The 27924-nt window shown below is 44.7% G+C and overlaps 6 protein-coding genes across 8 annotated transcripts in view; 2 read left to right on the top strand and 4 right to left on the bottom strand.

Annotated features, from left to right (window-relative positions):
• Nucleotides 1-12719, top strand: part of LOC6729747 — a 56165-nt gene extending 43446 nt beyond the window's left edge. For both annotated transcript variants that reach the window (XM_016174642.2, XM_016174639.2), the window contains exons 3-11: nucleotides 4934-5089; nucleotides 5156-5356; nucleotides 5428-5578; nucleotides 5737-5805; nucleotides 6292-7277; nucleotides 7341-7777; nucleotides 7876-8176; nucleotides 8233-8402; nucleotides 8456-12719. In XM_016174642.2, the coding sequence (XP_016036409.1) occupies nucleotides 4934-5089; nucleotides 5156-5356; nucleotides 5428-5578; nucleotides 5737-5805; nucleotides 6292-7277; nucleotides 7341-7777; nucleotides 7876-8176; nucleotides 8233-8402; nucleotides 8456-9772 (3788 nt within the window). In that variant the 3' untranslated portion in view covers nucleotides 9773-12719. The remainder of the gene's footprint in view (nucleotides 1-4933; nucleotides 5090-5155; nucleotides 5357-5427; nucleotides 5579-5736; nucleotides 5806-6291; nucleotides 7278-7340; nucleotides 7778-7875; nucleotides 8177-8232; nucleotides 8403-8455) is intronic.
• A 61-nt stretch (nucleotides 12720-12780) lies between these two features.
• On the bottom strand, nucleotides 12781-21252 carry LOC6729746. Of its 2 annotated transcripts, none has more exons than XM_016177583.3 (7): nucleotides 21119-21252; nucleotides 15718-16206; nucleotides 15444-15658; nucleotides 14707-15250; nucleotides 13996-14648; nucleotides 13783-13929; nucleotides 12781-13504 (listed from the first exon to the last, which is right to left on the bottom strand). In XM_016177583.3, the coding sequence occupies exons 2-7, from the start codon at nucleotides 16107-16109 to the stop codon at nucleotides 13386-13388; spliced, it is 2070 nt and encodes a 689-aa protein (XP_016036405.1). In that variant the 5' UTR covers nucleotides 16110-16206; nucleotides 21119-21252; the 3' UTR covers nucleotides 12781-13385. The 2 variants fall into 2 exon arrangements, with proteins under 2 accessions (XP_016036405.1, XP_016036404.1); XM_016177582.3 differs by lacking the exon at nucleotides 21119-21252 and adding an exon at nucleotides 17103-17217.
• Nucleotides 21253-21340: 88 nt separating this feature from the next.
• On the bottom strand, nucleotides 21341-24626 carry LOC6729745 (transmembrane protein 26). Its single transcript, XM_002105015.3, has 7 exons — nucleotides 24106-24626; nucleotides 23058-23603; nucleotides 22843-22994; nucleotides 22588-22786; nucleotides 22467-22535; nucleotides 22210-22413; nucleotides 21341-22149 (listed from the first exon to the last, which is right to left on the bottom strand). The coding sequence occupies exons 1-7, from the start codon at nucleotides 24297-24299 to the stop codon at nucleotides 21942-21944; spliced, it is 1572 nt and encodes a 523-aa protein (XP_002105051.2). The 5' UTR covers nucleotides 24300-24626; the 3' UTR covers nucleotides 21341-21941.
• A 671-nt stretch (nucleotides 24627-25297) lies between these two features.
• On the bottom strand, nucleotides 25298-25762 carry LOC6729744 (protein new-glue 3). The gene has a single exon (XM_016177581.3). It carries the CDS (start codon nucleotides 25755-25757, stop codon nucleotides 25359-25361), a length of 399 nt encoding a protein of 132 aa, XP_016036403.1. The 5' UTR covers nucleotides 25758-25762; the 3' UTR covers nucleotides 25298-25358.
• A 685-nt stretch (nucleotides 25763-26447) lies between these two features.
• LOC6729743 (protein PDF) lies at nucleotides 26448-27138 on the top strand. The gene has a single exon (XM_002105013.3). The coding sequence runs from the start codon at nucleotides 26528-26530 to the stop codon at nucleotides 26834-26836; it is 309 nt and encodes a 102-aa protein (XP_002105049.1). The 5' UTR covers nucleotides 26448-26527; the 3' UTR covers nucleotides 26837-27138.
• A 346-nt stretch (nucleotides 27139-27484) lies between these two features.
• Nucleotides 27485-27828, bottom strand: LOC27206486. The gene has a single exon (XM_016177580.3). The coding sequence runs from the start codon at nucleotides 27787-27789 to the stop codon at nucleotides 27562-27564; it is 228 nt and encodes a 75-aa protein (XP_016036402.2). The 5' UTR covers nucleotides 27790-27828; the 3' UTR covers nucleotides 27485-27561.
• Nucleotides 27829-27924: the final 96 nt, after the last annotated feature.

Genomic DNA, 27924 nt, shown 5'->3' with positions numbered 1-27924 from the left:
GACCCCATGTCTTGTCCCCTGTGCGTGCAATGCAAATTGCCAAAGAAAATTTATTCCAACTACTGAATGCGAATTTTCTAGAGCGCCAAAAGTTAACCAAATATGTCAATTGAATGCTTTGTGTGGCAGTGATAAAGGGGATTGGAGTTACTGGCGACGGGGATGGGGAAGGGTGGGGACGTGGCATGTGGCAAACAACAAACAAAGCGCACAGGACCAACTAACCAAGAACGGAGCTTGTAGGTTAAAAAGCAATTTATCTTTGACTTTTGCCAAGTAAATTCCCGCCATTGTCTAAAGTGGTTCGAATGCCCCAGTCCTCGTCCTCGAAGTATTTGTGCTGCCATATATGTATTTTTAGTGTTAGGATGCCTTCGAGTTGTGGGCGGTTAGTTATGTGAATGTGGCAAAGGCACATTTAACTTAACTAGTTGCCATTTCGAGTATTTTCAACCACTCAATTACACCGAACCACAGACATTCAATTGAGCAGCCATATGCAGCTCGAGCAAAAGGCAAACAATGCAGCACCGAATGGAGAAATTATAGCAGTTGCCACTGCCGTTGCAGTTGCTGCAAGTCGCCCCTTTTGCCTGCTGGACTTTTCAATAAATTCTCCGTTGGCATTTGGAAATTTGATCAAAACAGCACGTAAAACTATTTGAACTGCTAACCCAAATAAGCTGGGGCATACAGGCATCCAGCCATCCAGTCATCCAGCCACGTCGAACCACTTCCCCCCTGCCACAATCCTTTGCCCACGTCGCGCCAATGAACTGTGTGCAATCAATAGATGCGATTCAAGTTGCTGCTGCAGTTGTTGCAGTTGTGCAGTTGCTGGTGCAGCAGCAACACGAGCTACAAGATACTTTCTGTGCAACCATAGAACTTCCCACATGCCGCAGCGGAATGCCATGGAATGTGCACACGCATCTTCGACTGCCATCCGATCTCCCATCCTCCCCAGCCACCCCATCCCATCCAGCTTTTGCGTTGCCATCTCCTCCATCTTTCCGCTGTCTTGCGGTGGGTGTCCCCGTCTTCCGTCGCCAAAACCGCTTTCCGTTCCTCTTGGAAATTCCCCTGCTGCATGGCAGGAGCTTACATTTATGCGCGAAATTGTCGTATGCATTTGCACATTCATAAATTCTCGTTGAGCGCCCCCGAAGCGACAGCAGACCGCAGCCCCAAAGAATGCTTTCTAGACACAGAAAGGAATCTCTGCTAGGAATCTCTGAAAGTAACTGAAATTGCAGATAATTGAAATGTGGGACCTTAGAAAACGTTACTAACTCTAATGGTATATGATTATTCAATTTCGAACTTCGAAATGCAGTAACTACTTTTTGAGTTGCATTAAATGATGATTATTTTTCTGTAAAATAGTTAGGAGTTGCAACATTTTTTCCCTGTATATTACATGCCATTAGAGGCTGGGGTAGCGATCTGATGGTGCACAAATAGTTGGCAACCCGTTCCACTGTCTCCCAGCTGATGCTGCTCGCTCGTGCGGCATTTAAATTTCGTTTTTAATTTTATTTTTTAGAATGAATTTCTTTTTTTTTTCCTTTTTCATACTCTCTCCATCTTCCTGCTGCAGGCACATTTTATTATTGCATTTTACAACAACGCGGGCAACCTTAGAACAGCACGTCATTAGGCGATAAATTATCTCGTGCGCGTTGCATTTTGCATAAAATGTTGCCGCTGCCTTTGGATTTGGAGCGGTAAAAGTGTGCCAACGCTGCAGTTGCAGCTGTGCCAGCGCAGGCAGCGGCATTAAAGGATGCCAGGCAATTTGAATTTGCGAAATTCCATGGGGGCCCAGACCCGTTAGTTGGCGGCCGAGGCCAAAGCCAAAGCGAGGCAGTGGCAGAGGCAGTGGAAGAGGCAGAGGCAGAGGCAAGCCGGCTTATCTATGCACAAGATGTTGCCGTTTTGATAAGCTCGGCGCAGCAGCCAGCAATTTATGTGCCGCTGCTGCAGCAGCAATTGCAGTTGCAGTTGCATTCATCATCAACTGCAGCAGCAGCGGCAGCAACAGTTGCCGCCTGGAATGCACTGTGGCGAAGTCGCACTGTGGGAGATTCGATCGAGTTTAGCTCGTTAAAGTGTAATGCTTTTAAAACTTAGATAGTTATCATTGCTAGGAATGAGTGCTTCCTTATATACACGATGCTGCCCCACAGTTGTGAACCTAGCCTGTATGAGCTTCTTTCTATTCAATCACTTTTCGGTAAAGGTCAATCTTTGCTGTAATAAAATATTGGCTGATTGACACTAGAATTTTTCCAAGCTAGATCGCCTGAATTCCCATTGTGCGGCGACGTGCGTTCAACTATGCAAATTTGTGCAGCAGCGCCCAGTTCCCCGCCTTCCCGGTTTCCCCAGGAACCCAGGAACCCATCTCTGCTGCAATCTGCCCCCCACACTATTGACTTGCAACTTGCTACAACTTAGTAAGTGCAGATGGGAGTATATACTCTACGTATATATACTTGTCAAACAGCATTCAAGCACGATTCTGGGAAGCATTCCTCGGCGCTGAGTTGACTGGGAAGACTTATGCATTGCTTTGACTACGACAGATTTTAATACAAATGAGCTGAAATTATATAGGGTTGCATGGCTTATAGGAGAATCGCGGGCAGAAGGGGGCAGCAGATAGATAACGTGTTGTCTGGACGAAAGCTGGATGTCATGACAGTTCAATCACCGAGATTGCCGATCTTGTTTGCAGCTGCGTTGAGTTATGGCCAGCGCTGATGGTCTCCAGAAGCGATCCAGCACAATTGATAGCCCCCAAGCCAGCCAGTTTAGAAAGCTGTGGAATAGTTACAATTGCAAGTGAATGTCAAGCACATTAAATAGATGGCTCTGTGCGAGCATTGACTCCTCGAGCAGCGAAGCAATTAATCTGCAAACTTAACGATTCCTACGCTAACGACTCCGAAACACACACGAGCTGAAAGGTTTAAGGGTAATGCTGCTGCTGACATGTCCTTCCACGTCCCTTCCTCCATTCAACCGCCCAAGTATCCGAGTAACCCCAAATATCCAACCCCTCAAACAGGCGATGACAAATGGCAAATTGCACCACGGCAAGGTGTGCGCACTGGATGACAAAAAAATCGCTGAACTTTGACTCTCGAAAACCGAGCGTCGTTAGCGGCGGAGTAGTTGCCAAAGCGCAATTAAACGCCCCGCCATTGAAACAATTACGCTATAACAATTACGCCCTGGTTGCACATGCAACTGCTACTGCATTTGCACTTGGAAAAATATAAACAATTGTTTAGTTGTGTTGGAATGCCTAAAATTATTTCACGCTTATGTAGACAGATCATATACACTGCTCCTGTTTGATTTAGTCTTAAGTCCTGATTTAGGCATTTGTTTTACGATTTCTCTCAGTGCACCTGCGGTTTCCCCTCGGTCCGATCTTCCTGCAACCCCTCACCCTCACGCGGAGTGCACTCTGTGTTTGTAAATGTGCCGCACTTAGCGGGACGCAGTAGCTCCATTGCTGACGTGGCCGTCGATGGCATTTCCATGCGTCAAATTGCCGCCGGGGCATTGCGTGTAATTACAGCAATAAAAATTGCAACACATTGCGTACAAACATGCAACATAAGCGGGGCGAATACCATAGTCGAAAGAGCCAGAGCCAGAGCTTTAAGATACATCCCTCGCAGCGTGTTCAGCAATTATCTAATTTATAGTAGTCCATTTATCAAAACCGAAACAAATATTCAGTTTCCGAGCGCAGCTAGGAAAAAAGAGAAGAACGTCTTGCCACAATTTGTGACTGACTAACGAGCAGTCAGCACATTCAGCATTTGGCAACAACCGAGTGCACTTGGCCACTTGGGTGGCAGGCTGATTGGAGCTGCATGGTTGTGGTGGGGCTCTTTTTTCCTAGGAGGGGACTTTCGGGGGGCTTGGGGATGTCCGTCGAGCGGAACGCAAGTTGATTGCATTTTTAGCATAAATTTCAACGCATTTGACTAATGTCCCGACATTTGTTAAGGGGTTCCACTGCCGCACTTTGCCATTTTTCACCCGTCAAGCACTCAACCTGGCATTGGCCATTATCATTTCCACTTCCCTGGAACTCACTCGTTCTGCTAATAGATAATGTGATGCCTGATGGACGACTTTCGACAAAGTTGTATGCAAATCGCCACTGCTGCCCGCTGGCCATGTAATTGTTTCAACTGCTTAATATCACGTATACGCACTGCCGGACCGTTGCAGCTACGGGCGCAGACGTCGCCATGGTCGCGTCAACAGCAGAACAGCAGCAGAAAAATTAATTAACACGCCAAGTCTGCCTGGACACGCCTGCAGCACGTAGCGGAGACTCCAGCTCGGTCCCAGACCGAAAACCAGAGCCCTGGACTTGCCCAGAACCAGAGCTAGAAGCATTATACCAAAGCTCACTGAAAGAAAATATGTCCCTTGAGTGTCCACATAATGCTGTCTGACCTAAACAAATCGGGTATTATTCGATTCTCCTCATAACTCAATATGTATTTTACAAAATACATGTTTACCTTGATTACCTAGTGATTTTTTTTCAGTGCATGCCCAGCACGGCTCCGTTGTTTGGCAGTTTCTATTTCTCAGATTTTTTCTGTGTGCTCTGGGTATTTATGGGCATTGCAGTAAAAACCTCGATGCAGTTGTGGGAGGATGGGCGGACTGGGGCGGTGTTAAGTGAAAAGCGTGAAATTTATAACAGCCAATAGATTAAGCTAGAATATAAATAACATTTTCATTTTTTTTCGTGGCCCGGTTTCTTTGCCCGGCCGGCTCATTGTCCGCCTTTTGTCTATTGTCTGGGCAATGGGCGGAGGATTGTTGGAACCAATAATTTAGCCGCGTCGCGCCAAGCACAGATTCTTAATCAATTGTTTTTGCTCTTTTGCAGTTGCTGCCGCCGTCGCCCAACCGAAGAACTCAACCGCACTCCAGCCATATCTGCAGATCCAGAAGCACGCCGTCACAAGACTGACCATCAGCAAGCCCCACACCCCGTACTATTTGCCATGCATACCCATCCTAACGCCCTACAACCACGATCAGGGTGAGTGTCTTCTATCGAGATTGCTTTCCTATGTGTACTCAGTAATATTTTTGAACTATGACACAGACAACCAGCCCATCTACTGCAGCTGGTATCGAAATGACGTGGTTGTCGAACAAGTATCATATCGCAAAAATGACTTCTTTATCTATGACAATGGTACGCTGCGTCTGCCCACCAATGAAAAGGCCAGCGGCGATTATTACTGCAAGATCGAGTGGGATGAGTCGGCGGTGATATCCGACCGAATCACAGTCGAGTATCCTGGTGAGTTGGTCATTTGGACTGAATGGAATCAAAAGATAAATTAACGCTTCATTTCCAATTAATTCTTTCAGTGCTCAAGCGTCTATTTCCTGGCCAACAGCAGACGGCCAACATCAGTGCGCTGGAGAACAAACCGCTCGTGCTGAGCTGCCCCTTTCTGAGTGTTCCAGCTGCCCGTTTTAGCTGGTACTTTGGCAACGATTCCCTGACCAATGACAACAGGCGAGTAAAGATCAGTGTTGAAGCATCGAGCAGCGGGCCAAGACTTGTATATATGCTTATATGCTTGTAGAGCTTGCCAGCTGGATGGATTGACCCACACATGGAGTGACGATTCCATTTTGTTTATTAAATTTCTAATTAATTTCTGACCATTGCAGTGCTCTCATCCTGTCCAATGGCACCTTAATATTGAGGCATTTGCGTCTGGAACAGGCGGGAAAATACAAGTGAGTATAGCTTAAGAAAAACCAGTCAATATCATCAGTCTAACTTATGCTTAAACACCCTTTAAAAAAGCATTTAAGTTAACTGCTAGTTTCCGTATTGCACTTTTAAACATATGGTGTATTTAACTTGTTATCTGTATAGTTTCCCTGCTGGGTAACTGCTATTCCGATCTGCGCAGTTTAACTAAATTAAGACCGAGGGCAATTTTCCATTTGGCTGCTGCCGCCGCTGCGCTCCACCTTCGCCTTTGTGGCAAAATCAACACCTTTTGCGGCACTCCATCAGCAGACCCACTCCCATGGCACACATACTAGCATTCACGCACCACTCGCACCGCCGGTGTGCCCTTAAACAATGCATTAATTAACACTTAGCGGCGGCCGAGTGCTGGCTGTAATTGTGGCCATTGTCCATGTCAATTATCGCGCGGGACCACTGACCACTATCCATTATACATTATCCACTATCCACTATTCCCGTTGCAGATGCGTGGCCCAGAACACATTTGCCAGCAAGACGCACCGCCAGTTCATTTGGCAACTGCAAGTGGAGCCAAAGGATGCTACATTTTATCCCAAAAACGAGGCGGGGATTACGGAGACAGCCGTTTCGGAGGCCCAACTACTGCCGGCGTTTCAGAATGCAACGGTTTTTGTGCCCGCCGGCGGATCCGTGCTGATACAATGCCACGCGGTGGCAGACTTTGTGCCAATTGTGTGGTACCTCCAGCCGCCGAACAACAAGATGGTTCGCTTGAGCAACAATAGTGTGGCCTATTCCATCACGAATGCTAGTATAGCGCGGCATGAAGGACGCTACAGTTGTATAACCCCACTGGAAACGCAAAACTTTCAGGTGATTGTGACAACACCTCCGAGGATTGTGAGTCGCCTGCCCGTCGAGGTGGTGTATATTGGTCTTTCGCGAACACTAACCTGCCGGGCAGAGGGGCATCCGGAACCGAGTATCACCTGGTACCACAACGGCGTCCATCTGAACAGCTCCTATACACGCTACATTAGCGGGAATGAGTTGCACGTCCATTCGTTTGATTCCAAGGAGGAGGGCATCTACCAGTGTGTTGCCAGAAATGTGGCTGGTGAGGATTCGGCGACGGGTGAGCTGCGATTCAACCGACAACTCGAGGAGGTCAACCCACTGCAGAACATTCGCTGCTATCCGCACAGCTTCCATTCGATCAACATCACCTTTGACAGCCGCACCCTAACGTCAATGTTCGTGGTCTATATTGTGAGGAACAATCCCCACAGTTGGACCTCGTTTTCGCCCATGAAGCTGAATCAGACATCCTACGTGGTGATATCCACTGATTTGCCCGTTTACGAGCCCTTTGCCTTGATCACCCGGGTATTATTTCCCACTACAGAGGTAAGGACAGGAACCTTGGTTCCCCAGCAGATGATTCTCAGCTCGTTGAGAAGTACACCAGTTACGTGCTGCACCCAAGGATGTAAGTGTATATAATTTTCTTCGAGCTGCCAACAAAATGTCTTATTTGCTTTATACATTTTAGTAATGCTTCGACCCATTGCCGTGGGCAATGATACGTTTGTTAAGTGGTCGCAGGGTCAGTTGGAGAACAAGAAGTACTTTATCCTACAGTTCTCGATCAACCACACCCATCCGCATCCTGCGCAGCTCTTAAATGGATCTCTGCAAGGCACCCTGACATCTGTTGAGGAAAAAGCTGACCAGGTGCGACACCATCTGACCGAAATCCAGCCTCTTAATCAATCTGCGGCAGCCACAGTGCTGAGGAATGTGGAGCACGAGGACAACGTTGTCGACGATACTCTAGAACTGGAGGATGACATCTTTAGTCTAGTGGTGGATGCCAGTGTAACTGGAATCTTGCTGCAGCGATTCACGCGCATCAAAATGAGAGTGCTGATAATCACCACCGAGAATGAGTTCCTGGGCCAGGACTTTCGCTATGTTCAGTGGAAGATTGTGAGTAGACTGTACTGTAGGGGATTATATTGTCATTTCTCTAGGACCCCATCAGAATGCACGTACTAACATGGCTCGAACAAATTTTATCCTTGCAGATCGAGAATGGCACTTCGGAGCAGTCAAATATGCCCTTTCGTCTGGTCACTCGTGAGTCTCGGGCTCTGGCCTTTAAGTTTCTGGATAGCCTCAATGAGACTTGCGTGCTGGAGTGCCACACAGAGATACAAGCGCAAATGTCATTACCCAGTCAGGATCCAAAGTGTCAGGATCGAAATATTGCCAACTCGTTGCTGTTGGTCACAGGACTTAAGCCAGACACTCGGTACAATCTGCATTTCTACAACTGCAAGACGCGTATTTTCTATGGCGACATAGATGAGAAGACCGAACAGGATCGTAAGTAAAACTCTCACTTGCCATTCGCCTTACATTACAATAATTGTATTTTATAGCTCCTGGTACCATCAGCAATTCAAAGTTAATAAAACAGAATGGCCTGAAATTGATGTGGGAGCCACCGATTAATCCCAATGGTCGTGTCCATCACTATGATATCCGGTGGTCCTTGGACAATGTAACGCACGAAGCTATTGTTAAAGAGTGCACCAAATGCTCATATAAGGTAATTAAATCATATAGTACCTTTTTGCTATATTTACTCTTTATCTTTGTTAGTTTCCAAATGTCTCGGAGACGGCGAAAATCCATGTGGCAGTTCGCGTTATGGGCGATACTGGAGCAGGAGCTCCCATGTACTTCGACATGATAAATAATAACCACACATGGCTGAAGGAGGAAAGCGAATCATCGCATTCGGAGGTTTACAGTGGGATTGCCATAGGCTCTTTGCTGTCAATAGCATGTGTCTTTCTCTTCGGGCTGTTTATAATTTTCCAGCAGCGCAACTTCAAGGCCCGCGCCCAGGGACCCACCCACCTGACCACACCGACTGATATTAATTTCGGTAATCTGAGCAGTGCCTCTGGGATGCCGGGAGACAGTGCCGGCGGTCTGAGTGGCGGAACATTGCAGCAGGATTGCCACGAGATGCAAACTCTCATTCCGCGTTCACGGTACCACATTGAATTACTGCCGGAGCACAGTTTGGAATACCAGACCAGCACGGCGGCTGTTGCAGTTGTGCATCTCGCCAACGGCAATGGGAGTGTCCAGGTGGCGAGGCGATCGGATCAAGATGGAGCAGCTCAAGGGGACTTGGGCATAGCCGGAGTGCACAACCTATCGCAGCTGCCGTTGTGCGGAGGTGGAGGTACATCGCCGGAGCGAAAGACCGTGCAGGATGCCATGTTGCAGGAGGCGAAAGCATTCTATATACCCTATAGGCATACGCCACCCAACGCGGTGGCTTTGAGCAGCTCAAAACAGTGTGCGGTGCCCAGTGGGTCCGAACTGGAGGTGATTGTGCCGCCAAACTCGTTGCCATTGGTCACCACCATGCCTGGACTGGGTGTGGTCGGCGGTGGCGGAGGAGGAGGAGCAGGAGGTGTAGGTGGCTCCAGTCGTAGGAGTGGGAGCCTGAGCAGCAGCAGTGCCAGCAGCAGCAGCAACGGCAGCAGTAAAAAACAGTTTCACACAAACTTCGTGCGCCACTCAAATTCCAATGATGGGATTTGCCTGCTGGCCGAGGAGGAGGCGGCTGCCACCTTAACACCCACCTCGGAACGCGAATATGCGGCCGTATGCCTCACCAATGGTTTCAAACTGCCCGCCGATGTGGCCAAATCGGGGGGCGGCACGTATAACACCACCAACAATAACAATAGCAGCACTAACACTAGCCAGAAATCAGCAACTGCCAAGGAGCGTCAGCCGCGAGGCAATGGCAATCCGATCTCGTTCAGCCACAATGCATCCAAAGTTCCTGCCAACGGACCGGCGTCCGTTAACGTAAACCATTCGTCGGCGGTCAAACAATCTTGGCCAGCGGCGACAGTGGTCCATCGACGAGCCCAGGTGGATCCCAATGGGTGAAGCAAGCAGTATTTTTATGAAGCTACAACATAGAAGCAAGCAAAACAAAACAAAACAAAGCAAAGCAAGAGAAATGGAAAGGAGATGGGCGAAAAGTTATATAGGAGAGAAAACCACATTCACAGCTCGAAACATTCCAAAAGAGTAGTGATTACGTAGATGATGATGATTAGATCACTACGATGATTAGCATTTATAAAGAGTACATTTTATAAATGTAAATATTTAGTAACTGAAACTATGGAACTATGGGAGAAATGATTAATTAAGCTAATATTTATACACATGTATCTACATATGTACACTCGTATACAGAACACGTACGCTAAGTTGTATGCTATACTTTTGTCGCGATTCAACGTTTTTACCGTACTTTTGTATTTGTATTTGTTTAGTTTTTGTTTGTTTTTCCGTTAATTGAGGCTCATTTTTACATGTAACTTTTTCTTACACATAAACATAATTTATTGTTGCTTTCGATGCAAACACAAACACATAGCACATGCACACCGAAATACATAAGTACATACATATATACATAGCAATAGACCGCGCAGCCCGCAAGTATGCATTACAATATTTGTCGCTGATAATTACTACGTTTAACAATTGCTTCGTAATTGCCGCAAAAAATTCAATTACACTCAAATAGAATAAATATACGCAAACAGAACAGCCAAAAAACCACAAATACTGCAATAGCCCACACTCAACCACTCTCAACCACCAAACTACCCAACCACTCAAATGCCACTCAGCCACAATAGTCACAAGTGTTCACATCGATTCCGATTTAAAACGTAATCTATTCAATAATATTTGTAATTTTATTTTATTTATATTTGTAGTCCTTTTTTAAGCGAAATGTTTAATGTTTAATTTCCGCATATTTACTGCTGCATTTTGTTTTGTTTACACAACCGATATATCAAATGTACCTGATTATATTCATTTTGCATTCTTGTTTTTGTGCTCTCTCTCTTTCTCTCGGTCTCACCACACACACACACGCACATACACACATTTTCCCTTTGAAAGAGGAACAATTCCAATTTGTGCACACATCCACATTGCATAACTCTATAATAAGCCACATAATCCATCGCATTGCTGCCGAATTGTAACCTATATTATAAATTCACCAACCGTACCTCGACATCAAAGCCACGCCAAACGAGAAAGGACACAAACCGAGCTGCTGCTGCTCCATTCCACTGATATTATTTTTGATAGGAATTGGAAAGTAGTTGAATTCAGTAGCCAAACACAACGAACTGTGAACCGTTGTTCTGTGTGAAACGAGATGCGAAAATTGTTACGAGATTCAGAGACAGAAACACAACCATGCACACACTTACCCCCCAAAAAAACCTAACTATAGAATATACATTCCACTGACGTATGCAAGTCGCAGATACATTGTACACACACACATATGACACCAATTGGAGATACGTTTTTAAATGACTAAAACGAGTACGAGAAAATAGATATAGACATATATTCAATGTGAACAAAGTGTGTTTGAAAACTGTAACTGTAACTGTATACGTATTTAGAGTCTAAGTGCAATACCAACAAATAATTAAATAGCAAAAGGTAACCTTTAAGATCCCTGAGGCAGAACAAAACCAACAACTATAAACAATAGTACCTTTCCACTCAACCAGAAGCAATGTTCAAAGTAGACTCACCTCGAACCCAGTTAGTTGCGACTTAGACCATCCGTAAATAAACAATCTGATTTGTGTTCAAGCGGAATAAAGCCGCAGACTTTGAACTTCCGAACTTCACCGAAAGGAGTTACCAGTTTGTGTAGCCGAATAATTTTACAATTTACGAAACCAATGTGCATGCAAAACACAAAAGCCACAAAATGAACTTTAACCTACGAAAAGCATTTAAATACACACAAAATATATTCCGAAAGAAAAACTCAAAATTCCTAACTAAATAAAGAGAAAAACAAATAGAATGAATCGAATGAAGGAAAAATCCATTTTTAAACGTTGCGAACATTAAGAAAAACCAAAATTTACTAAACTATTACATATATGCGTCAAAAGGCAACAAGAAAATTTATGTACTAAAGTTATAGAATTAGGCGTAAGAAATCCATATGAATGTACGTGTTTGGGAAAATCGAGTAAAAAACGATGCGGAGAACTGGAGAAAAAATAAGTAAAATAGCTGCGATTGTGATCGCCGTGTAAGTGGATGTGATAAATGTTTAAATTATTTAAGCGCAAAAACAATAAAGAGATACAGAAATTAATTATTAGGAAGACAAAGATAGAAATGCGTATTGCGACTTTTGCAACGGTTTTTGGCCAACGGAAACCACTCTAACTAAGAGTCCACTAAAATTGTAAGCAAACAATGTTTATGTTCTTATCTTTGGCGAAACTGCTGCTCTCCTAGCACACTCTCTACTAAGTCTACGCATTTAAACGTAAAATTAGTTATGCGTATATTTTTTAATTTTTGTAATTTTTAGTTCGCATTTAAGTCCACATTTTGTATACCTCATTAGTAGAGTGGCGAACAACTAAATTGTGTAAACATGTAAAGGCTTGGTTTCTTCGTTTTACAATCAGAGCGAAATATTTGAACTATTCATAATTGAACAAACGAAAACAAAAATAACTAATGTATTTTTTATGCAATTTATATATGCATTGTACATGCAAGCGAAATTAATTATTTCAAGCAACTAAGCTGCCAACGATTCGTGTTAAAGATTTTGATGCAAGTTAATTGGCCACCAACAACCAACCAGGCCAACAAACAGGACAATGAATTTTGGCACGGCTAAAGAGTCTAAGAAAAAAATTAAGAAAGCGCGGAGTTTGTTTAGAGAATACAAAGATATGGCAAAGAAGAATGAACGCATCCTTAACTATTGGAAAATATACTAAAAAATAAGTTATGATGGAAAACATACAAATATTGTGTTTTATTGACCTAAATATTGGTATTTCTACTTCTCCAGTAAAAGTAGTTTTCAGTTTGGATTTTTATAAAAGATAATTTATTGGTTTTAGTAATTAAATCCTTAACAAATAGGTATAAAACATCGATTAATTAATTGTCTGGAAATTCAAATATGTATCAATTGTGTCTTCGTTGGTAACATTTTACAGCGGTGTGTGTTTCGATTAATGGATAGATAGATTCATAGAAACTAGCAAACTCTAAATATGGTACAATATCAATAACGTATTCACGGGTGTTTGGGGATCATCACAACAAAGTGCTAGAAAAATGATCACAATCGATCACAAAAATTCCAAAATATCATTGACACCAGATGGCATATCTGAGCATAAATATCTGCTCCTTTTTTTTAAGCTTAAACTAAAGGCAACATAATATGTGTATAACTAACTTGAGCTATGGATAGGCGAATATTGAACACCTATGCTATGCACTATTAAATTAACAAGCGGCGCTCTAGCATTTAGTGTGCCTCAGCTGGATGCTGTGGCATCTCATATAGGTACGCGTAATTATCATCAAATTGTCGGTTCTATACACATTATGGTTTAAACATATCAGGTCCTACATACAGTATACTTTCTAACATATAATGTCTTCCACTTTCGCCGTGTGCTCAGCACACCTTCTCAATCATTTTCACCAGTTCTTTGTACAAAATACAATCCCGTCCGCGTGGTTTGCAGATCTCTCGATGATCCAGACGAATGCCGCAGACGTCTCCAATTCCAGGATCTATAAATTAAAAAGATAAATTATTAGAACTATGCAGTTAATAAAGTGAAAGTTCGTTGCAGATTATTTTAATTATAATGGAAAGTGATTAGGCTTATCTTTATTTATTTAAAGATAACGTTATGCCGTATTATCAAATATTCTGATAATAATATGTATTCTTAATATTGCTGATAAGAAAATACGAGCCAAAGAAAAATATTCCGCTATCATTTCTTATACAGATGATAATGCGAACTATTATAAAACCCATTGGCATTATTCTGATAAGTACTAACCCGCTGAGTCCACTCCCACAATGCGAAGATACAGCACTGACATGAGTGTCAAGGCGGTCTCCACGAAACTAAACACCTCGATCTTCAGATGACCCAGATGGTATAGTCCCGCAAATCTCCGATGTAAATCCAGCAGGTACTTGTTATCTGAGGAAAACAATATCACAATATTATAGCTGATATATCTTATCGAATGAATCTACTACGGCTTACTTTTTTCAATCTCTAGCAGCTCAACGGAGCGGGAGAGTAGTGGTGCCTTGATGCTGGCCAAGTGGGATCCTCGATGGGGCACCGAGTAAAAGAAGCAACCGCGGGCAGATCGCCAAAGCGGCGTCATCGCAGGACGACCGCTTTCCCAGGCGTCAACCATCAGTTGCTTGATGAAAAGTCCACCCTTCGAGTGGCCTACATAGATAATAGGACGACCATGGCCAACGCGATGCTGAATGAGCAGCTCGGCCATTTCGCGAGACCTTTGGATCAAGCTGGAGCGCGGCTCCTTGCTTTTCCACAGCGGTCTCCAAAGGTACTGATCAGTGGTGTAGTTTAGGGCAATAACCCGCACGCCGGGACAATCCAGAGGAAGCCAATCTCCAGGCCAGCACTTGGAGTAGTTTGGATCATTTGGAGATGGCTTGCTCTTGCGGGTGGCCTTACGAGGCGTGGCTGGTGAGGCGGGACGCGGGCGGTTGTCCTTCCCATTGGTCCCCTCCTCTTCATTGCCATTGGCCTGCAGCATGGACTCCAACTCTGCTTGTAGCAAACGGCTGTTGTCCTGCATCCTGAGCCGAAAAGTAGGAAAGCTGTACTCGATGCCCTCGCAAATCTGGATTTCTTCAGGCTCTCCGCACACATAAGCATAGCTATTGAAAGGAAATCTTTTAGTAACTCTGGTCATAATAATTGTTAGTATGAACTTACTCGCTATCATCACTATCGGAAGCATTGATCTGGAAGTCTTCCGGCTGCATTGGCATGGACCTCTGGAGTCGTGTCCTTTGCCGCACTGGAGAATCATCTGGGGTGTCCATAAATCGGTTAAGGGAAGCAAACTTTGCTCGCTTCTCCCGCGGAGCTGGATGAATCGCTGCACTACGGGAGTGACGAGGTCGTTTTGGTGGACGTACTGGCGGACGTGGTGGCCTTTCGAACTCCACCGGCTGGCGATCGTTTTGCCAGAGTCCTTGTTTCCAAGTGTTCACCAAAGATCCATGCAGACCATGGATAAGCACAATATCTGCTCGGATCGGTTGACCCGGTGGCGGTTCGGCCAGGATGTTTATTGTACAACAGTTGGGTGCGTCCGAGCGAACGGTGTAAAAGGGCGGACCCTGCATCGGATTGCTGGTTGGACAGGGAGTGCAGGGAGTGGAGGGCGCACTCAATGTGTCGGGAAGACTCTCAAGGCCATCCTGTGATTTGCGCATTTTCAGGAGCTTCAGCAGGGGCCCCATGCGATTGGAAACTGGCGGAAAAAAGATAATAAAATATATAATCCTCCTAATATCTTGATGAATACAGAACAGAAATAATATGCATAGCATCGAAAAGTGTATACACAAATAGCAATTAAGGCTACATAGGTGGTATATAGTGAAATTTCGTTTAGTTCACCGAACTTTGGCTTACTTTTTCTGTTCATTTATTATTAGACTCACCCTGAACCGAAGAAAGATTCAGTGATATAGTGTTGGCGGCAAAGGCCACCAGATTGGTGAGAGCCTGCCGGCTGGAGGCCAGATTCTGGAGAACCCTCAGCACTCGAACATCGCGAATCCCCTTGATGCCCCTGGCTACTCCATTGGCCAGTGGAAGAACTAGTCGCACCAGGATGCCAAAAACCACTCGCATGCTGCCTCCATTTTTGCTGTCTCTGAAGGGAATTTGGTATGGATTAAAATTGATTTAAATTGGATTTGTACTTCAACTTACGCCTCCATAAGGGCACCGGCACTGCTAGATCGCACCAGCTCGCTGACCGCCTGCTCCTCCTCCTGGCGATCGATCTCCACCTCGTTCTCATTGTTTGTACTTTCATTGTGGGCCAGCGGTGGTGATTCACCTGGCACTGGCTCATTGTGTGTCACCGGTAGGCTCTCCTCCCCACCAATTCGCATCATGGCAATGTCGCAGACGTAATGTTCATCGATTTCCTGCAGCGGTGAGCTGTTGTCTTCTTCTCCACCACCTCCGAGATGGGGGCTTCTGTTTTCGCTTCGGTTATTGTTCTTCAGGTTCTTGATTTCTGCGCCATCGTTTGCCACTGGGGTATTGCCATTGCAGGCAAATGATTCTTGAGCTGGCTCAGAATCGCAAACAAACATTTCCCAACTTTCTGCTCGAGTGTTGCTCTTCCCGTGCTTTCGAAGGACTGGCTGTGGGCCAATTAATTCGCATCCAACATGTTGCTGGCTGGGCTATCTGCAATTTCATATAAATCGTAGAATTCTCGGTTAATCATTGCCTATCCACCAGTGGAGCTCCGGCGCCTGCCTGCCATATATCAATGTCAGTGGTGGTCACTGGGCTAAAAACAATCCGGTCAAGTGCAGTCCCTGCCTTGGTTTCCTGCTCTGAGTTTGCCGCACTTCAAGGAAAACAAACTGGCTAAAAATAACACATTCACTTGACGCTGCTCTGCGGGAAATTACTAATACGACACGTGAACTTGGTGTAATAATAGTTGCAGCTCGAAGGACAACCGCAGATTGCTTGCAAGCACCGAACCCTCTCGAATAAATACTATTATATAGAAAAATGTTTGAATTTAATGAAAATGCTACTCTGTTCCACCACACTCAACAGCCATTATTGGAGATTCCTAATTTAGTGGTTAATGGTTTTTTGACGACAAAAACATCAGGGCCCTGCTCAATTTAGCTTACAAAAGGTTCCTGTCAGCCGCAAAAACAAAGGTACTTATACCGAATGCTTCCCAGCCGTTGCAATCCAATTAGATGCGAAAGCAACAAATGTCAGATATATATTGCTATGCCGCATAATGACAGAGTGACGTGCCCCCAGGGTACGACAGCCCAGCAAAGGTTCAAGTTGAGGGTCGTGGTGTAAAGAGCACGGTACTCAACAAGGCACAAATTCTCATCGCTTTTTCTGTTCTGCTGCTATTTATAGATGAAAAATGCCGCAGTATGCTATGTTGCATGCGCCTGACACACTGAGTATCTAGGGAAAACCGACCACTAGGTGGTTTACTGTACGTCATGCAAAACGGGGGAAAATATATTACGAAAGTCAAGCGGTTGGAATGCCAGTTATGCGCCGCGTACAATGACAACCGCACCACCCACTCAACTTACACTTGATGCAAGATCGGAGATAGCAGAAATCGCCGGAGAAATGCAAACCGCTCGCCGTGGAAATCTCAGACGGACTGGAACGGCACCTTGGCGATATGAATTGGCGAGGCCCGGCTCTTGCGGTTATACCCGCCCCTAAAGTACTCGGCACTTGCAATAGTGAAATTGAGGCAAATACTTTGGCCTGAAGTGGCCGACCAGCGATGGACAATTGTCTGCCTTACGACAAATTGGAGACAGCGAAAAAGTTCAATTCATTTGGCACACATCGTTCCTTATCGTCCATTGTTTCATTAAGTGCGAAATGCGATTCCCTGAAATTACTTGGTTTGCCTCAAACAAATAGAAGAGCGAGCCAGTTGTCTTATCTAAGTGCCAGGTGCCGTGATATCTGTCTATCTTCCTCCTCTGGATTAGCCAGCCAAATTGGTTTATGGAAATTTCGTCAATTAATTAGAACGATGGTGCAAGGGGGCGAATTTATTTATTTCGCCGTTTCCAATTGAGGGGGTTGCGAACTCTTTTGACAGACAGCACTTAGTATGCTTTATGGTGCCTATAAAATGCTAATGCCCAGATAAGCTCAATCAAGTGCTCGGCTTTTGTTATACGAGCCGTTGAGGTGCACTACTTTGTGGGATACGTATAGTATCTGTTCAGTATGCAGTAGATATTTCGGACCTGATAATTCAAAATCAATATGTTAAATGCGCTCTTTAGTCTGCGTGGCAATCATTGAAAAAGAGGAAAATTTTCAATTGAAAATCTGCAACTTAGTAAGCTTTGCATTTTTTGAGGCGCAGAAAGCGGTGTAAATATGTAAAATTTGCAGTGAGGAAGCGGACTTCTTATCTAATGGCAATCGATAGGAATTGCAAATGCTATTGTGCAATATATAAGGTTCTCGAGAGGTTTGGTCATGCCTGTGCGCCGAGCAGCTCTTCTCTCGATCGTTGATTTCGCCAACGGGGCGTATGCTGAATGCGAACTCTGGCTGCTGAGCTTGTTACTCATTCGCCGCGTGGACTTTGGCCAGTCGGTTTTATCGTGTCGCGGTGCAGTAAATGCAGTCGCAGCGTTATTTGTTTGTTTGTCTTTAACGAAACACGATGCACACGGCTGCCGAGCTGGTCAACAAAAGGTAGCCGAAGTAAAGGGTTTTGTAATGCGATAGCCAAATTTGCGATAATCGTTTATTATTATTATTGTGGTGGATGTGTGGGACCTATGATGCATAATTGCTGCCCAACAAGCTGGTAAACGTGTGCACATTTGTCAGCTGGAAATTGGCTGTTATTATGCATAATAATAGACTGGATTGGCTGTGGTCCAATGTTGCTGGGTTTGAGGGGGGAGCAAGTGCAGCATGGCACGCAAGGCGTTCGGCATGCTAATTAATATGTCGCATGTTGCAGCCACGTGAACGGGCGAATTTGGTGACTGAGATTGCATGCTCGACTGGTCCAGTCCAGTAGCTCACCTGCTTGTCTCATCCATTATTGTGTAAAGTGTGCAATAAGCTGGAACAAACACAATACACACCATTGAATTGGTTCACGATGACATACGGTTGTTTCGTAATGATCTATTTAAGTACGCACATAAAGTCGTGGATAACTATCCGCCTTTCATCCGTGAAATTAACCTTCACAATTGATTTGCTAGGTTAATCGCTGGCACATTTGTCAGGTTCAAGAATTATTCACAGCGATAAGATACGCACTTGCATTTCAACTCGGGCAATAAACCGTCCAAAATAAACTGGCTTGAAAACAGCTGTTGCCCCTCAAAATAATGTCGGTAGTCAGAATACAGCATTATGTGATTATTAATTTATTACACATTAATGGGTCACTGACAGATAAGCAATGAACTGCGGAAGGCCGTTTCTTAACTGGGTCAGAAGACAATGGAAAATCGTCGCCAGTTTATCCTGCTGTCTTCCGCAAGAGTAAAATATTTATAAATTCATATTTATTCATATAAATAATTCCTGCTTCGATAAAGAGCTGAAATAAATTCGTTAAATGTCCCTTATCACGCACTTTCATTATCCAGCGTTTTGCTTGTAATAACTAATCAGAGTGTCAACTTATTTCGGTAAATAATTGAAATGATTATCATTTCCCCGGCCCGCTCAAACAAAAGCCTTAGCCCGCAGCTGCACATCATTTTCATATTTGGAAATACATTTGGATTATTTCCATACCACTTGTTTGACAACCAGCTCGCAAACGAGTTATGCAAAGCCAGTGGCGGCACTTCATTTAGATTATGTATATCTGTGTCTGCACAGCATGGATCAGGCCATACTGAAAATGTTCTGTCAGGTGATGCTACCGTCGATAATGACGATGAGGAACTGTACTGCCGGCGGTAGCCTTGACCCCCAACGACCTTGAGTGGGTGGCTATTGGCGTGTCTTTGACAAGCCGTTCTCTCTTCTAATTAGTATGTTTTCCCCAATGACTCAAGCAACGCACCAGATATTAATTACCATCCTTCAATGGACTGGTTTGATTGAGCCTTGGCAACTGTCGGCGGCCAAATGTGGACTTTGGTCGATCGTATCAAAGGCAAACGGACTGAAACATAAATTATTACACGGGGGAAATATCTGGAAAATATCTCTCTCATCAAATGGTTTTTTTTTTTTTTTTTGAACAAGTTTCTTGTGGCATGGCAACGAGATGTACATATACATATGCTGGCAAATAAAGCAAATCTTTGATCTTATTATTTATTTGCTTTAAGAAATTTTCCGACAGAAATAGATTCTGTAATGTAATAAATATATTTGCATTTTTTATTATGCCTTCTATATTTTAGGATCATATGCTACCTAGTTAAACGTAGGTCCAAAAGATTCATTTTAGTTAAGTATCTGTACATTACACCCTAGAATTCTCTAAGTATTTGCATAGCTACTTAAACAACACAAAACTTTCGATAAACAAATCGTTCGAAAAGAAAAAAAACCGCGTATGCAAATGAGTTTTCCTTGTTTTTTTCTCTGTAACAGAGCTTCTCGCTCCGCTGCTTTTCTCGCGGCTGCTCACACTCAGTCTCTCAGTGGAAAACCGGCAAACGAGAGCAGAGAGCCCCATCATTTTCTCAAAGACTCCCCCAAAGAGCGGGATTATTCTCGCACAAAAGCTGCTGAGGCCCGCGGTGGTTTTGCATTTCTACATACATACAAACATAGATGGCTAAGGTGGCTTAAACGCAAAACAACAGCGAGCGAAAACAAAACAACACGTGTGGGGTGGGTGGAGCCCAAGGGGGGGCTAGCCGAGCTGAGGGGGCGTGGGAGTTGTAACTTTAAGCCGCGGAAGCCTTAACCTTCACCACGCGTGCCCAGATAAAAATGCGCTTGAAGAGGTAATGAAACGAAAATGAAAACGAAAACGAAAAGAATCGGAAAAGGAGCTATAATTTGTGAACTTTAAGGCCGCGAACGTGTTTCGAGTTCCAGATTATCCAGTCCACTCCCTTATATGTATATATATATATACATATATATATTTGTCTATATATACCATATATAAATCGAGTGTGGGGTGAGCCAATTTGTCGGGCCAATTCGCACTGTATCTGTGATGATGTCCATTTGCCAAAGGTTTGTCGGCCTCGTAACAAGTATTAATTGAATTATTCACAGAGCAAAAAAAAGACAGAAAATTCACACCTGCGACATTATAGCCATTTAAATTTTAATCGGCTTGACAACTGTTTTTTGTTTGTCCGGTTAATAGTTAATAAGGTCTGCCAAAGGAGACCTTTGTTGTTTGTTGTTTTTTTGAAGGGGTATGTACATATGTATATGCTATGTAGCTAGCGTGATTTATTGATGGGCACACTGAGAGACGGCTCTTGCAGATATATTCAAGAGTTCTTTTCGAAGAACATTTCTTAATAGGCATTTATCTTGCGTCTATATATCAAGTATATATGCGATGGATCCGACAAAGCACGCTCACTCGTACACACTCACACACACACACTCTTGAACTTACACACTCGACAACAACAAAGCTCTTGGCGTTACGCGAGTTATTTTCGAAAAGCGTAGCAAATCCGAGAGGAGCGAAGCGAAAATCGCGTCCGCAGCGTTTGGACGCTCGGCAGCAACTATTGTGCTATTACAAAAATACACGCTCTCGAGAAATCTTCAACTAGAGCTCACCCATCCCCCAAACCCCATTCACACACACACTCTCCAAATATCACAGCTAACTGTGTGTCAACAAAAGTTTAGCAGCTGTTCGCGTTGCTAAGCTTTTCATGCGGCAAAGAGAAAGCGTTAAGAGAATTTCACCTCGTTGAAAATTTATTCAAGAGAGCTTCATTTTAATCGAGTCGGAGCTGCCAACTTATCGCTGTGAAGCCCGCGTATTTATTATCCATTCAAATATGCCATAGTGTAGTTTATACAAATATATCAAAATATATCGAGCACTAATCAAGAAAATAGCAAATGCTAACTTATTTGGAAGCCTTTAAATATTATTTTGCAGATGCCATATTAATTAATTTAAAATATTCAAAGAGTTTGTGACCTTGTTATGACCTTGTTAAAGATACATTTTACGAAAGTATCTAAAACTTACTGCAGTTTCTTTTGTACCTCACAACATTTAAATGTAAAACCGTAAGCTTGTGTTATTTTCATGATTAACGCTCGGTGTGTTTGCGATCAAATTTAGACCTGCCCCTTGGGGTCTTACAAATCTGAGCTCCCGGAGCAGAGGGGCTCAGCAGCCACTTGAATGCGGGCAAGTGACTGCCAAAAAAACGGATTCCATAACGTCTGGCGTTAGTTCCAAAAAAGTGCCTCATTCACGACGAGTCCGAGCTGGAGGACGAGGAGCTGGAGGAGCTGCTGTCCCCGGAACTGGTGTCGCTACTACTTCCGCGGTGCTTCCTGCGCCTGGCCTTCTTCTCGTCGATGACCTCGTAGCTGGGCAGAGTGGAGTTGCTGGAGTCGGAGCTGCTGCTGCTCGAGCTGCTCGACTCCTCAACGACTGCCTCAATTTTGCGGGATTTCCTGCGGGAAAACGGGCCATTAGTCAAAGGATAACCAGCGAAGTCCCGAGATATTACCTACTTCTTATCGTTTTTATCCGCGTTCTTGCGCTTCTGCTTTTTGGCCAAGTCGCAGTCACTGGGTGAGCTGCTGCAGGTGCGCTTCGACTTCTTGCCCTTCTTGTCCTTGCGGCGTGTGTCCTTGTCCGTGCCACTCGCCTTCGTGGAGTACAGATTCTGCGAGCTGGCCGTGGAGTAGCCAGTGTCTTTGCGTTTGCGCTTCTTCCTGGAATCAGTGCGTTAATCTAAATTCTCTCTTTAATATCACAGCTAGCTCACTTGTCCTTCTTGTCCTTCTTCTTTTTGCTGTATACCGCCTCCTGCTCCGCATAGTCCTTGTCCTTGGCTCTATAAATATTTGATGCAGTTCATTAAGGATCTAAGCTACACCAACACCTACCTTTTGATCTTCTTTTTGACATCACCACCCCTTTCGTTGGATATCATGTAAATGCTGTTCTGATCTGCATCCTGCACTTTCCTTCGAGATTGGAACTGACGTGACTTGGCCATTCGACTTTCACGCCGATTTTTCCAGAACTCGGCGTTGACCACATATAGCCGATAAAGTTGCAGGATGATCACCAACGAGTTTTTGCCTAATTAAATATAAGTAATAAGACTTCGAATAGAAATATGTGTTATTAATACGAACATGTGAAGAAGACGTTCATGTAGTTAATGATTTTGTACTGGAAGATAATCAGCAGGCGAAAGGTGAGGAAGGGTGCATCCTGCAGGATCACATTGAGTACGATGCCCCACACATCAATGCCACAGCAACAGTTCTGGCAACAGTCGGTATGTCTGGAGAGCAAAGATTCCCATGATCATCTACATTTTTATAATAAATTGATTGAATGTACTCACTCCTCTTTGTGATGCGATCCACTGCCTCGTGGTCGTCGTCCTCGAGTGGCGGACAGCACGATGGTGAACTGCATGAGGCTCCAGGACCAAATGCCCAGTGTGAGGAAGACCAGGAATCCAATCTTTGCTATCGAGTCGTCCTTGTAGGAATCGAAGAACTCAATGATATCCGCCGCCGTGCCAATGTAGACCAGGAGCAACTGGCTGAGCTGATCCCTGGTTAGATCGCCCTTGGGCAGCAGCCAGCGACCCACGATCAGGATGAGCATGAGGAACTGCTCGATGAGGGTTGTCCAAGTGTCCGGGGTCACCGAGAGGGTGACCCCGGCCTGACCCAGCAGAGTGGCCACCGGAGGCACGCCACTGCTGTTGGTGCTGGTTATGAAGATGGTAGTGTTGCCCACGGGAATGCTGTAGTTGCTCGGACTGTAGACCGTCGAGTTGGTCGTTGTCATGTTGCCCACCCGCCGGGCCACCTTGTCCAGCTCCAGGAGCCATATCGCCGGCACAATGCTGCTTAGGTAGAGGAACACCGAGGGGCAGAACCTGCGGGCAAAGGACACAAATGAGGTGGCACAGCCGAACGCCCAAAACAAACAACAAGTCTGAGTGATGCGACGAAAGGTAAACAAGAGTCCAAAGACTCCATCCCCCGCGAAATTCCATTAAAGTTTTTACTAGTTAGAAGTGTGAGGTGGACAGCTTACACTGAAAAAAAGTATCCCCAGAAATGATAATAAAAATTGGCTTTAAGATAGGATTTCCTCATCCTAAACTCAATTCATATCCATATTTCGGTCCAACAATCTTATGATGTTTTGAAATCGAGCCTACTTTTTTCTGAGTGTGGGGGTGCGGCCGCAGAGTTGGTGGCTTCTATGAAAGTGGGTGGCCAGGTTAGGCACCCACTAAACACATGATTTCACTTTTAATTGAAAATCAAAACCCCGCGGCATGACGTCAACATCGACTGACTGTTGTTTACAAATCGAGTTGGGAGTTCAATCAGATGCCTGGAGTAGCCAGGATCCGTGGGCTTCATCCTTACCAGCGCCACTCCTGCGTTTTCTTGATCATGATGGTGAAGATGCCCTCGAGCAGCAGCAACAGGAGTGGTCCACATAGTGCCCAGTATATGATATCACTCTTTAGGGCCACCACCTGCCAAATGGCCAGCAGGCTGTGCGCACTGAAGATGATCCTCGTGAGGATGGCCTTGATCGTCGAGATTATCTTGGCCATGGCTGCAATGACATAATCCTCTCCTGCTCGCTCCCTGCAGCTCGACAATCGGGACCAAGGAATACCAAATCGAACCGAACTGAAGCGAACCGCACACGGCGAAAAGGCAAACGCAACTGACAGCAGAAATCGCGGGTCCCAAATGCTTTCATTAGATGTTTAAACGCTTTTTAAGAAATTAAGGACACACCGCCGCGAATGGCGCGTAATTGGTGAATGGCCACGGACCCCCGTCCCGATGTCCTGTGTGTGCGTTCAGGACGAATCATCTTCGGCTTGTCCAGGGACGAACTGCAGACCGAAAAGTAAAGAATCTTCATTGTAAGGTGAGAGTATAAAAAGATGGATCTTAAATGAATTCGAGCTTATAAGAACTTTCTTAATGTAATTTAAAATCTTTTTTTCATTTTAATATATACTCTGATGTGAAACAAACCGCTCCTGGAAATGACTTCCCAACCGAAATCGAACCCATGCGTGTTTCACTTATGTGTGCCTCCAAGTCACACCGCGACCATTAAATGCTTCAGCTGACTTTTAAGACAGCAAACGGTGGACGATAAACGCGGAGTCCGCGTTCCACCCACCGGATTTTGGGTCTGGCCACAAATGCAGTGCAAACAAATCGGCGGAGTGAACGACGCCGAGCCTTGGCCATCAAACTGGTGGGTAATGTGGCTGCATGGAAAGTTATAGTCATCGTAAACCTACCCCGTCGAGATATACCCGATGTTTGCCCATGGGTGGGCGGAGTTGGGTCAATGTTTTTGCCGCACGTGAAGTCATTGAACAGGCATAAATAAAGGATGATGTGCGTGGTCTGACTGGGCGCAGGCATGCTAGCAGGGGCAACCTGTTGATGGGAACAAAGAAACTTTCAAATTTATACGCTGAGCTAAGTAATTCAACACATATTACGCATACGAAATGTGCAACAGCCATTGGGGAATCCTTCGCTATTCACAACTATTATCCTTATAGTTTTAAATACTTATATGTTGTTTTGGAAAATAGTTTTTATTGCAGGTAAGCATATGACTTGGGTTTGGGTTTGGTAACTTAGCCCTGATTGCGGCCTCGCAGCAGCCTATTGAGTCGGCGCACACTGACCCGCCTACCGGAGCGATTCCTGTTCCTGTTCCTGGATGTGGAACTGGCACTGGTGGCCCGGTAGACGTGCACCCTGCGCTTAATCGAGTACTTGAGGTTCTTGATCCTGAACCGCTTGCGATGGACCTTCGAGGAGGAGGAGGACGAGGAGGACGTGGTGGTGGTCGTGGTGGCTGCCGTCGTCGTGGTGGTGGTGTCACTGGCCGCCGTCGTCGTGGTCTCCGTGGTGGTTGGCGATGAGGCCGCGTTGGTTGCCCAAATGCACAAGCTTATCGCCAGGATTCCTAGTGCCAGTTGGCCTGTCTTCATGGTGTGGCTGGGTGATGCTGTTGCTCTGATGAATGCCATTTCGGAGGCTGGGGGAGATTTATATGTGGCCAAGACAATTGGCGGAATTTCTCAGCAAATATTTGCATTATGCTCTCGCCAATTACGTCTGCGCGAAATTTTTTGGCCATATTTACACAGTTTGGTGATCCAACAAAGGAACAAGCTGGAATTTTGCAAAACGGACCAACTGCCGACTGCTATTAAGTTATATATATTTAAGATTGGTATTTTTACGAGCTTTGTTCTAAAATTAATCACACAATGACACTGAGAGAAAAAGAAGTCAGCAAAATATTATATACAAATTGGTTCGTTTTAGTTGAAGGTCTGATGTTTTGTCAGCAAATTGTATAGAACAATATTATTTAAATCTAATTATTAAATTAGATTAAAGATATGGGTCTCCCCCTTTTTTTGAGTGCCACATGGAGTCGCCAGTTAGCTGCCTTCCCGAACAAATATCGCCGGACTTGAATGGGATTTGGTGCCTGCATGTTGGCACATAAAACACTGCATAACCAAATATTTGCGTGGCTCCAACTCGACTCCGTATTTGCCTGGGCTGAAGGACCGCCGCTGCCTGCGGATGACATGTATTGGTCCTGCGGATGACACCGATACTGACGCTCTTGGGTTGCGTGGTCGGGCGGTCTCCCGCCGGGGCTTATCCTGTCCAGGTTGCTATATAAGACGAGGATGTGCCAACCGACGTTCATTCGCAAGTCTCCTGCTGCAGGTGTTCCGTGCTCAGTTGCTGCTCCTCGCCATCCTTCCAGCTCCTCGGACTAATGGCTCGCTACACGTACCTCGTCGCCCTTGTGCTCCTGGCCATTTGCTGCCAGTGGGGAAGCTGCGGCGCCATGGCCATGCCGGATGAGGAGCGCTATGTGCGCAAGGAGTACAATCGGGATCTCCTCGACTGGTTCAACAACGTGGGCGTGGGTCAGTTCAGTCCCGGCCAAGTGGCCACTCTCTGTCGCTATCCGCTGATCCTCGAGAACTCCTTGGGCCCATCCGTGCCCATCAGGAAGCGCAACTCGGAGCTCATCAACTCCCTGTTGAGTCTGCCCAAGAACATGAACGATGCGGGCAAGTAAGCCCGGAAAATCCTGAAGGATTAGGACGACCCACCACTGAAAGATGGAACCTGGACAAGAACTTATTATTTGATGTTATAGTTTGATTTTTTGGTGCGTCGAAGGAAAGTGAAAATCCGCAGATTTAAGCTGGTGTAGTCATCTAATAGAGAGAAAAGACCGTATAACTTTTGTTGCTTTAAACCTATATAGAAAAATATACAAAAAAGTAGCCTATTGTAGAAATGTTGTATATTACTAGGCTTATTGCTGAAATAAACGTTTCCTGGAATGTTTCGACTTGAGATCTGGTACAACAACTAGCCAAGACTTGTATTCTTAATCACAGACACTAAAGTTAGTTAAACATATTGGTTATCCCTGTAAAAGGCGAACCAATGAAAGCCAAAGGTGTTCTCAAAGTAGATTTTGTCCATTGCTATGATTGGAATAAATAGATGTTTCTAGCTTAGAATAGCAGACCCATTTCGTTTATTGACTTAATTAAATATGCTATATCTAAGCAGTCAAAACTTAAGGAACTTGGCCATGAACTTGGCAAACAAACGCTTAGAAAGTAAACCAACTGAAAACTAAAGTATGTTCATAAAAAACACACTTATGAACAAAAAGCGAAAAAGATCTTTATGTGGAAGTATAGATTGCTCAGTGCCCATTATAGAAATGTATTTAGGTTTTTTTTCACGTATTTTTATTTGCCATTGTTTAGTAAGCTAAAGATCTTGTTAACCAGATTTCTTGTTAACATGGATCCTGCGCACTGTCTTATAGCGAAGATTACGGATCGTAAAATGTTTCCTATGAACGGTTGTGGGCGCGGCTGTGGTGGTAGTGGTTGCATCCGTGGTTGTGCTGTTGGTGGATGTGGTGGAGTTCGACTGGGCTGAGGAAGGCTGCAGCAGGCAGAATCCGGCGAACAGGACGAGTGCCAGTAGATAGGTGGTTAGCTTCATTGTGCGTCTTTGCAAGAATCGTGAATGTACAAGACGAGGCTTTAGAGGCATTTATATATCCGAAAGTTTCCTACGCCAGACAAGAACAAATATCCGCAGATGATAAGTAAATAGCGAAATACAATTGATAATCTG

This window comes from Drosophila simulans, chromosome 3R (genome assembly GCF_016746395.2).
Source record: "Drosophila simulans strain w501 chromosome 3R, Prin_Dsim_3.1, whole genome shotgun sequence".
In the NCBI taxonomy this organism is placed as follows: Eukaryota; Metazoa; Arthropoda; class Insecta; order Diptera; family Drosophilidae; genus Drosophila; species Drosophila simulans.
The sequence above is the reverse complement of the archived record's forward strand: the minus strand, read 5'-3'. Positions and strand labels throughout refer to the sequence as shown.

Excerpts from the sequence above, each read along its gene's own strand:
- LOC6729746 (XM_016177583.3), bottom strand. The coding sequence starts at position 16,109 with ATGTTTGTTTGCGATTCTGAGCCAGCTCAAGAATCATTTGCCTGCAAT. Across the intron at positions 14,649-14,706 it reads TCCGATAGTGATGATAGCGA|CTATGCTTATGTGTGCGGAG; the intron begins GTAAGTTCATAC and ends TCCTTTCAATAG. Across the intron at positions 13,930-13,995 it reads GCTGCTAGAGATTGAAAAAA|ATAACAAGTACCTGCTGGAT; the intron begins GTAAGCCGTAGT and ends TGTTTTCCTCAG.
- LOC6729745 (XM_002105015.3), bottom strand. The coding sequence starts at position 24,299 with ATGGCCAAGATAATCTCGACGATCAAGGCCATCCTCACGAGGATCATC. Across the intron at positions 22,995-23,057 it reads GGATCGCATCACAAAGAGGA|ACATACCGACTGTTGCCAGA; the intron begins GTGAGTACATTC and ends TTTGCTCTCCAG. Across the intron at positions 22,787-22,842 it reads CATGAACGTCTTCTTCACAT|GCAAAAACTCGTTGGTGATC; the intron begins GTTCGTATTAAT and ends ATATTTAATTAG.
- LOC6729744 (XM_016177581.3), bottom strand. The coding sequence starts at position 25,757 with ATGGCATTCATCAGAGCAACAGCATCACCCAGCCACACCATGAAGACA.
- LOC6729743 (XM_002105013.3), top strand. The coding sequence starts at position 26,528 with ATGGCTCGCTACACGTACCTCGTCGCCCTTGTGCTCCTGGCCATTTGC.
- LOC27206486 (XM_016177580.3), bottom strand. The coding sequence starts at position 27,789 with ATGAAGCTAACCACCTATCTACTGGCACTCGTCCTGTTCGCCGGATTC.